Source organism: Mustelus asterias, chromosome 3 (assembly GCF_964213995.1).
Source record: "Mustelus asterias chromosome 3, sMusAst1.hap1.1, whole genome shotgun sequence".
NCBI lineage: Eukaryota > Metazoa > Chordata > Chondrichthyes > Carcharhiniformes > Triakidae > Mustelus > Mustelus asterias.
This window is the reverse complement of record NC_135803.1, coordinates 72,133,126-72,144,210: the sequence shown is the minus strand read 5'-3', so window position 1 is coordinate 72,144,210 and position 11,085 is coordinate 72,133,126. Positions and strand designations below refer to the sequence as shown.

The 11,085-nt window shown below is 43.6% G+C and overlaps 1 protein-coding gene across 1 annotated transcript in view; it reads left to right on the top strand.

The window, feature by feature from the left end:
- Nucleotides 1–11,085, top strand: part of kif1aa (kinesin family member 1Aa) — a 253,452-nt gene that overhangs the window by 151,004 nt on the left and 91,363 nt on the right. The window contains exons 15-16 of the mRNA XM_078202933.1: nucleotides 8,602–8,813; nucleotides 9,615–9,694. Of these exons, the coding sequence (XP_078059059.1) occupies nucleotides 8,602–8,813; nucleotides 9,615–9,694 (292 nt within the window). The remainder of the gene's footprint in view (nucleotides 1–8,601; nucleotides 8,814–9,614; nucleotides 9,695–11,085) is intronic.

Here is an 11,085-nt window from a genome sequence, read left to right as displayed (position 1 = left end):
AACAGAATGAGGCCATTCGGCCCTTGATGTCTGTGCTGACTCTCTGCAAATCATCTAGTCTGGCCTTACTGCCCTTTCTCTGTAGTCCTGCAATTGTTTTCTCTTCAGACAATTTTTCAGTACTCTCTGAAAGCCACATTGAATCTACCTCTACCACACTCCCAGGCAGTATGTTCTAGATCCCAATCCTATCTTCATTGACTTTTTTGCTGATCGCCTTAGCTTGCAATTGTTTGGTTCTCCACCAACCCACCAATGGAACACTTTCTCCCTTTCTTCAATCTAGACTACTCATGATTTTGAAACCCTCCATCAAATCTTCTCTCAACCATCTTGAAAGGGAACAACCCCAACTTCTCCATTTTATTCATATAATTGAATTCATAGAATCCCTACAGTGCTGAAGAGGATAGTTGGCCCATCGAGTCTGCACTGACTCTCTGACAGAGTATTTTACCAGGCCCTCTCCTCTGCCCTATCCTTGTAATCCCACGCATTTACCATGGCTAATCTCATCTAACCTACACATTTTGGACACCAAGGGACAATTTAGCTTGGCCAATCCACCCAACCTGCACATCTTTTAACTGTGGAAGGAAACTGGAGCACCCGGAGGAAACACACGCAGAGGTGGGCAGAATGTGCAAACTCCACACAGTCACCCAGGGCCGAAATTGAACCTGGGTCCTTGGAGCTGTGAAGCAGCAGTGCCAACCACTGTGCTACCATGCCGCCCCCTCACCCCTTGAATAATTTTCATAAATCTTTTCTGTGCCCCCACTAAAACCTTCACATCCTTCCTAAATGAAGTGTATTGCACTGAGTGAGACTAACAAATGCTCAGTTGCAGGCAGCTATTATTGAACTAACTTTATTTACACCTCCCCAACAGAAAGGACAGCAGAGAGTGCAATGTAACATAATGCTCAAATCTTCCAAGACACTACATTAAATTCTGCTGCTCAGGATAAAATACACCAGCTAAGGCTGAACCAATGTTTTAGAAAGGCTCATCATAATTTTTTTCCTTCTGTATTCTGTGCCTCTATTTATAAAGCCCAGGATCCTGTATTCTTATTAACCACTTCCTCAGTCTGCCCTGCCAACTTCAGTGATTTGTGCAGCTATACCCCCAGGTCCTCTGTTCCTGCACCCCTTTTAGAATTATATCCTTTATTTTATATTGCACCTTCTATTTTGTCCCATCAAAATGGACCACTTCACTGCAATAAATTACATCTGCCCCATGTCTGCTCAGCCTACCAAACCATCTGTGTCCTATTGATGTCTATCACTATCCTCCTCACAATTCACAATACTTGCAAGTTTGACATTCTCTTCAAATTTTGAAACTGTGCCTAGTAAACCCATTAATATATGTCGTAGTCCAGTTCCTGGGAAACCCCACTGTATGCCTTCCTCTGGCCTGAGAAGCAACCATTCACCACAGCTGTGTTTCCTGTCACTCAGCTATCTTCCTAACCATGCTGCCACTGCCCTTCTGATTCATGGGGTTCAACTTGCTGGCAATTATGTGGCATTTATCAAACGCCTTTTGGAAATCCAACATCAACCACATTTTCCTCATCAAGCCTCTCGGATACTTCATTTTTAAAAACTCAATCAAGTTGTTTAAACATGACTTGTCTCTGACAAATCTCTGCTGCTTTTCCTTACCTAATCCACACTTGCCCAAGTGATAATTTTCTACTGAGTTATCGGGCGGGATTTTATGGCCTCGCTCGGGCGAGACTGGAAATTCCCGCCCGAGGTCAACGGAGATTTCCGTTGTTGGACCCTCGCCCGCATCGATTCCGTGACAGACGAGGTGGTAAGAGTTCCGGTCAGGATCTCTAAAAGCTTTCCCATCGCCAAAGCTAAACTGACTGGCCTGTAGTTGCTGGGAGTTCCACCCCCTTTTGAACATGTCTCTGTGTCTAGGACGACTGAAAGATTATGGCCACAGTGCCTCTATAATATCTTCCTGTATTTCCCTCAGTATCCTCAGATGCATCCCATGCGGATCTGATGAATTACCTACTTTTCAGTACGGTCAGCCATTCAAAAGCCTCCATCTTATCACATTTTTAGGCCATACAGTGTCTCAACCACATCCTCTTTCTAGCCCTTCACGTCAATGGGATCTTCCGGTGCCATCAATGTTAACGGAGATTTCAGTGGCTGACCAGCCCAACTGTGGAGGGGATTTGTGTGTGTGTGTGTGTGTGTTGTCTCTGTGTGTGTGTGTGTGTGTTGTCTCTGTGTGTGTGTGTGTTGTCTGTGTGTGTGTGTGTTGTCTGTGTGTGTGTGTGTTGTCTGTGTGTGTGTGTGTGTTGTCTGTGTGTGTGTGTGTGTGTTTGTTTGTATGTATGTGTGTGAGTTTGCTTGTCTGTTGAGCTTGCTTGTCTGTGTGTGTGCATTTGCTTGTGCGTGTGGTGTGATTGATACTGTCACAGAGATCTAACAATTGTGGTCTTTGAAGTTGTGGGTGTAATGTCCACCACATATAATTTCTAGACAGAAGGTTGAATTATCCTTGATGAAAAATGGCCAACAGTGAACCTGATTACATAACAGTGGATCTATGTGTAGTGTAACAACTTAAATTTAATAGATAACTCATGACATGCCATCCCACAGTTGTAGGGGCTAGAATTGCAACATATAAATGACACATTTTATAAAGATATCAAAGGAAATACGTTCAGTTCTGTGAGGAAAGAACAGGGTCCCCAGAAGGAAAAACAGTAAAACAGAGAAATAAGAATACTGGTCTGAACTGTTTTTTTCCATCTTAGATGTAATGGGTTGAATGGCCTCATGCCTGCTGTGTGATTCTATGATTTGACTTCTTTTGCCATTGTTGGCCAGACTACTGCACAGTTGCACTGGCTTCTCAGAATGCTTTCTCTCATGCTGTGACTGACAGGCTTCTGCATTGCTACACTTGCTACATGCTCAATGGCCACTCCCCATCACACAGTGTGCCTTGTATCCTATGGCACTGAACTCCTGCATAATTCTGTTTGCATATGCCTGTGTTAGTGCACTGTTAGACAAACACAAGGTTTACAGATTTTTAACCCAAGTACCGACTCACCCAATAAATGAAATTTGTCATCCTTCACTTCCCAGCCAGTTGGTGTGATCTGGGCTCTTGCCTTTTTCTCTCTCACTTTTCATTGTCCCTCTCTTGAACCACTGACTCTTGCTGAAGCAGAGAAAGGGTATTTTAAAGTGAATTCTGAATCTGCTCTTTTTTAGAAAAAGATCCTGAAAGTAATATATATGGTGTACGATTACCAATGTTCAAAGGATTTTGATCTACAAGCAGTTTGTTACATTGAGGATGTACATTGAAAAATTGTTGTAAAGGTATATATCAGAATTAGTGACATGAAAAGTCAGGCACAACAACAGCAACTTGCATTTATGTAGTGCCTTTAACACAGGAAAACGTCCCAAGGCATTTCACAGGGGTGTAATCAAAATTCAATTTACTACCTGGCCAAAAAGAGCAGAGAGAGAAAATGATGAAAAGCTTGATCAAGAAGATAGGCTTTAAGGAATGACAGAGAGGTGGGGAGTTTAGGGAGGGAATTTCAGAGTTTAGGGCCTCACAGCTGAAGGCATGGCCTCTACTGGCAGAGCTATGAAAATTGTGGAATTGGATGACAGAGATCTGGGAGGGTTGTAGGACCAAACCACCCCTAATGACGAACGTACACTTATCCTGCTTGAAAACCTAGGAACAGAACACAGAAGGTGCTGTTAAGCCTTTTCCCGAGGGATTAGCACACTTTTGTCCCTCTTATTACTGCTGCAATGCTTCTGCTGTGCATCGCCCTCCTGCTGTGCGAGTGTGTGCGTGTATGTGCTCCACTTTTGTCTTTCTTGCTCTCTATGTTTAATGTCAATGCTGTTTACATAGAACGCAGTGTATGTTTACTGAATCTCACTCAGTCACAACTGGCACGCACAGCACAGTTGCTTTGCCGTTGGTGGATTTTGATACTACAGGGGTTTTTCAGGCAAGCTGGATTGGACATCTGGTTCAGGTCTAGAGAATCGCACTGTACTCTGGCTGTTACTGACACTACAGGGCCACAGACGCACAGCCTGATGATAGACCCACCGATCTGCTGTTGGGTTGAGGGCTCTGATTCTGCATAGTAAATATGGAGAGACTGGGCTTGGATTCTCAAAGTGGGGATAATGCACCCAATGGGAAATGGAGAGTGATGGTGGGAAGGGATTGGGGAAGTGCAATGGTATGAGACGTAGGCTCAGTGTTCTCAAACCCGAGCAACAAACTGATGATAAGATAGAACCTGTGCTAATATAGAGCACCTTGTCGGAGAACCTCCCAAAGTGCTTCCCATCCACTAATTCACTGTTGTTAATTAGGCACCTCAAGCTACCTATTTGGGCACTGCAAGATCCCACAGGCAACTAATGAATGAGAAGTTAGGTGGTGGAATCAAGGGACATGTTGATCAGGAGAAGTTTTTAAATTGAAAGTTCACATCATGTTAACAGGCAGATGAAGTTTTTGTTTAATATGTCAAATGACATCTCTGATAATGTAGCATTCCTTCAGTACCATGCTGTATCAACCAAGGTTTTGGTCTTCAGTATTCTATATAGGGATTTAATTAGTCAGCAGCCAGTGGAGATGAAGCTGCATTATGTGGTTTCTCGCCTCTCAGACCTTGGCTAGACTTACACAATGACAAGATATACTCATACACAGGTCAGATATATGAAAACACATACAAGGGATTGGCATACACAAAGGAAAACATATATATAGGAACTAATATGCATGGTACATTTACATACTCAGCACATAGACTCAAACATGAAGCACACACACTTATATGGGGCATACATGCATGAGCAATAGACATGTGCATCGAGCGTAGACAGCTGCAAAGTATATAAACATATATGGAACACAGACACACAAGGCACGCATGATGCATGCGCATAAGAAATATGTTCACAGGTCATGGGCGTATAAAACACATAGATGTTTCTGAACATGGGACAGGCATAAGAAGAGCAAACGTGGGGGTTCAAACATATGTAGTATAAACATGCATACTTACATGATACATGAGACATGGATCATACAAGGCAGGCAAATTGGGAGCTCTCTCATAGTTTGTTCATTTAACTGGAGTACATTGAGTAACATGGCGCACACACAAACCCAAGAGGGATATACATTCAAGAGCAACGAGCCTAAATATGATATACATGTGGGCACAGAACAGATATGTACGTAAGGTACAAATATATGCATGAACCAGAGCCTTGTGGCGCGCACACAGTGAGACACATACACATGGTGCACAGATGGCGTGAAATACACACAAATACAAAGAGCAGGTACACACATGGAGTGCATGCAGGCAAACATACGAACACACATGGTGCATGCATGTACACTGGCACAATCATCACATACCTATATACCTATTCACATATTCAGGTATGCACACACACGTGCGATACACTCATGCCCACATTATCACTTGCATGTAAAGATGTATGCCATGCAACACACATGTGCAGAATATACATATCCGTATGGGCACATAAATAGAGTATACACATATACATGGGATGGACATGCATAAGGTACCCACCTACAGGGGTACACAAACATGTTTGGACTCTGAAGCAGGGCACATAAAAAATGTGTGGGGCACTGGAATGCATACAAATATTTATGTGCACAGGATGAGCTTATATAATGTGGCAAAGAGCAATAAAGCTGTGCATTAGGCAGGGAAAAGAAGATTCTTGAAATACATTTAGAAAACTGGATGCAATGGAAAAAGAATACCCTTGAATAGAGTGGGTCTTCATACTCTCTGCAGTTTAGGAGAATGAGAGGTGATCTCATTGCAACATAAGTCGCGAGGGCTTCACAGGGAGATTCTGTGAGACTATTTCCCCTGACTGGACAGTGTAGAATCAGGATGCAAAGTCTGAGGATGAGGAACTAGCCATTTCAGACTGAGGTGGAGAAATTTCTTCACTAAAAGGGTTTGTGAATTTTTGGAATTTTCGGGAACTGTAGATGCTGAGTCATTAGGAATATTCAGCATAACCATTGATAGAGCTCTAATGGAAGCAAGGGATATGGGGTGGAGCAGTAGCGTGGAGTTGAGGCTAAGGATCACATTAAATGGTGTGGAACAGATTCAAAGAGCATTTTGGCCTATCCCTGCTCCTATTATGTTCTCTGGGGAGTAGAACCTTAACTTCATTGGCATTTGTACTCCCAGAACTTTGTTCTTTGTACCAGCAGAAGGGTTCTCTCCCTATAATCTTTCAGAATATCAGTGTTTTCACATAAAGGATTCAGCAGCCACCGAGGGGAACAGGACTCCTTGCTGTGCTGACAGTATGTATAAATCTTTGTCGCAACACCCACCCCCTCTTTTGATAAGGTCCCCCATGGTCGGCTTATGATGAAAGTGAGGAGGTGTGGGATAGAGGGAAAGTTGGCCGATTGGATAGGTAACTGGCTGTCTGATCGAAGACAGAGGGTGGTGGTGGATGGAAAATTTTCGGATTGGAGGCAGGTTGCTAGCGGAGTGCCACAGGGATCAGTGCTTGGTCCTCTGCTCTTTGTGATTTTTATTAATGACTTAGAGGAGGGGGCTGAAGGGTGGATCAGTAAATTTGCTGATGACACCAAGGTTGGTGGAGTAGTGGATGAGGTGGAGGGCTGTTGTAGGCTGCAAAGAGACATAGATAGGATGCAAAGCTGGGCTGAAAAATGGCAAATGGAGTTTAACCCTGATAAATGTGAGGTGATTCATTTTGGTAGGACTAATTTAAATGTGGATTACAGGGTCAAAGGTAGGGTTCTGAAGACTGTGGAGGAACAGAGAGATCTTGGGGTCCACATCCACAGATCTCTAAAGGTTGCCATTCAAGTGGATAGAGCTGTGAAGAAGGCCTATAGTGTGTTAGCTTTTATTAACAGGGGGTTGGAGTTTAAGAGCCGTGGGGTTATGCTGCAACTGTACAGGACCTTGGTGAGACCACATTTGGAATATTGTGTGCAGTTCTGGTCACCTCACTATAAGAAGGATGTGGAAGCGCTGGAAAGAGTGCAGAGGAGATTTACCAGGATGCTGCCTGGTTTGGAGGGTAGGTCTTATGAGGAAAGGTTGAGGGAGCTAGGGCTGTTCTCTCTGGAGCGGAGGAGGCTGAGGGGAGACTTAATAGAGGTTTATAAAATGATGAAGGGGATAGATAGAGTGAACGTTCAAAGACTATTTCCTCGGGTGGATGGAGCTATTACAAGGGGGCATAACTATAGGGTTCGTGGTGGGAGATACAGGAAGGATATCAGAGGTAGGTTCTTTACGCAGAGAGTGGTTGGGGTGTGGAATGGACTGCCTGCAGTGATAGTGGAGTCAGACACTTTAGGAACATTTAAGCGGTTATTGGATAGGCACATGGAGCACACCAGGATGATAGGGAGTGGGATAGCTTGATCTTGGTTTCAGATAAAGCTCGGCACAACATCGTGGGCCAAAGGGCCTGTTCTGTGCTGTACTGTTCTATATTCTATGTTCTTGTAATTCCTAGTGAAATACAATGCAGCGTTTCTGGCCTAGCTTTGCAGCACTGATGTTTTGGGCCTATCTTAGGAGTTGATCTTGGGAACATCTTGGTCTGTATGTCTCAATATCACCAGAAGAGTGCAATCACCACCTGGAGGCATTCAGAAAGCTGCCCATGGGAATAATTATATATGAGGACCCAACCACATGTATGGCTGCTTGACAACTGTGGCTTCAGAAATAAAAAATTTTGGCCAAGACCCAAGATTACATAATAGCCCCGAAACCACTTCTAGCGAAATATCCCTCTTGATCCAGTTGATCTAATCAGTCCGGTCTTGTTGATATAGCTTGCCTTGTGATTCCCTGAGAACTACAGCCAGGTTCTTGGGAAGTTGATACTTCATAAGTGGGTGAGTTAGCATCAGTGCTCAATTTGTCCTCCAGGCTTCTCACCTCAGTGGTCTTCTACCCTCACACTCTCTGTGATTGGTATTACATCAGTGCATATATAGTGATAGCAGGAGGTCAGCAGAGAAGTGGACAGGGCACCCATGGTGGAGAATGTCTGAATTATAACAGAGTTATAATTCAAACAGACAGTAAAGAACTCAGGGGGAGTGAGCAAAGAGAACACAGGCGGGCAGTGCCAAGTAAATGGGCATTCGAACTTTCACAAGTTCATTCAGCCAATTACTGTGGTAACTGTCTTACTGGGTAGATCAGCAATTTGCCAAAGAAAATTTCTGTGTTAATGAGTGACCATTCTAAGTTGTCAGAAACCATCAAAATCCACCAACAATGAGCATGTCTTAACTGCTTGGGGTCACCAGCCTGACTCCTCCTCAAGCACTGATTCATTTTACACACGTTCATGGTGTCTGTCTGCTTTCTAACATATATTTCTCACCCCGTTTTAGTTCATTTTGCCCGACTTTCATTTTTCTTTCTTTCCTTTTCCTTCTCTCTTTCTCTCCTTCCCTTCCCTCCCTCCCGCTTCCTTCCGTAGACGTGAACGATTTAGAGAATAATAATCGTAACCGCAGAATAGCAGCTGTCAATCAACGAGCTGACAATTTCTCCACAGTGTCCGGAATGGTGGCTGGAGTGAGCCCCTCACCATCGCTTTCCGCTCTGTCTAGCCGCGCGGGGTCTGTGTCCAGCCTGCACGATCGCCTTATGATTGCCCCTGGCAGCGAAGAAGCCATTGAACGACTGAAGGTAAACACTTTCAAACTGTGACAATAGGGAAGGATAAAAAAGGGAAATTGGAAATGCCAAAAATCATGTTAAATGTTTAAATTATTAATTTGAATGGTTATTGAAGTTGGAAAGATGTAAAGTAGACTTAGTGACGTTTTCTAATTCAGTCAGTAGGCCAAAGGCCTGCAAGTAGCAGCCTGTCTGTTTTATTGGTGGGCTTCGCTCGAAAACCCGTTCATTGGGGCCTTTAATAAATGCTGCAGCTATTATTAATTCCAGCTTATCCTTGAGCCTTCACCTTGTGACATCCTATGTAATAACTTCTGACATGTTTTGCACCGAGTATTTAAACAGCCAGGACATGGCACTCGATTATCAGCATGGCTAAAGCAGCATCTTGGCTGATAGACCACCATACTACACTTAGGTCCATCTGCCCAGAGTAGTGCCTGGGATCCATATATGCTTTGAGGAGGCAGCCCACTGAGACAGTGAAATACCAGAACTCCATTGATGAAGCGGATTGATCATTCCTTTTTAAACCACTCAATGGGAAACCATCTGTAGACTTCATTTAGGGTATCTCCTAGCTCACTGTAATGTATGTTTGAACAGGAGTCTTTCCTCTGAGAAAATGAGTTTCACAACAGCTGCCACACTAAATGTTAGCCCTACCAGTCTTGTTACATGAGAAATGTTGGTCACCCTACCTTTCAGACAGCAGCTACTTCCTGGCCCTCAGTACACTTCACCTCTTTCAGGTTAGTTTTCAAAGAGCATCCACTGATGTACATTAAACTCTCTGCATCATGTCAACAGGAGACAGAGAAGATCATTGCTGAGCTGAATGAAACATGGGAGGAGAAACTTCGCAGAACAGAAGCCATAAGGATGGAGAGGTAAAATACAATTTTAATCTCACTCCAGAATCTGCTGTAAAAAGAGGTATGTGTTTAAGACCTCGTGCGAGCTTCACTATTCAACTCCTGATTCCTTAGTTGGTATGGGTAGTGCATAAACAAACCATGATGACCAGAAGCTCCGGTTAGCTTACATGGTTTTGCTGAATTAATTGATCATGCTCAGGGAACAGCTATTGTGCCAAACTTGACAATATTCTGTACCTGGCCTTAAATTTAAGGTATCTCTCCAAGGCCTATTGCTATGGAAATGAGGACATTTGCATTACAGCACCAGTTATTTTAGTAAATCAATAAATCACTGTTAACCTTGCTCATCCCACTCCTTTAAAAGGGAAGTTAATCACGGCTGCAGGGCTGGGCTCCATATGAATTTGGTCTTTGCATCTTGGAGTCACCCATGATCTAACTGAATAATAGAACCGGCTTGAGGGACTGAATGACTGAATATGTTCCTATGGTGGTCTCGAGGAGCTGAATGGCTGACTCCTATTCTTATGCTTTTCATGATACATAAGAATATATAGGAGCTGGAATGGATCATTTGGTCTTTTGTACCTAATCCACCATTCAAGAGGATCATGGCTGAACTTCTACCTCAACTCAACTTTTCCACACTATCCCCATATCCCTAAATTCCCTTAGTGCCCAAATATCTATCGACCTCTGTCTTGAATGTACTCACCTGACGAAGGAGCAGTATTCTGAAAGCTTGTTGGACTTTAACCTGGTGTTGTGAGACTTCTTACTGCGCCCACCCCAGTCCAACGCCGGCATCTCCACATTCTGAATATACTCATTGGCCAGAATTGAGGCCCTTGTCAAGAAGAAGAAGGAGACATAGTCAGCTGGGATCAAGTGGACCACTTGAAGAGTATAGAGGGTGACGGAGTAGAGTTACATGAAGGTCAAAAGAGCAACTAGTGAGAGAATAGGGCCTCTTAAGGATCAACAAGGTCATCTATGTGCACAAGAGATGGGTGAGATCCTAAGTGAAATTTCTCGTCAGTATTTACTGTTGAGAAAGGCATGAATGTTAGGAACTTGGGGAAATAAATAGTGATGTCTTGAAGAGTGTACATATTACAGAGAAGGAGGTGCTGGAAGTCTTAAGGCGAATCAAGGTAGTTAAATCCCCGGGACCTGATGAAGTGTATCCCAGAAGGTTGTGGGAGGCTAGGGAGGAAATTGCGGGTCCCCTAGCAGAAATATTTGAATCATCGACAACCACAGGTGAAGTGTCTGAAGATTGGAGTGTGGAAAATGTTGTGCCTTTGTTTAAGAAGTGCTGCAGAGAAAATTGTGGGAACTACAGGCCGGTGTGCCTAACATCTGAGGTGGGTAAGTTGTTAGAAGGTATTCTGAGAGAC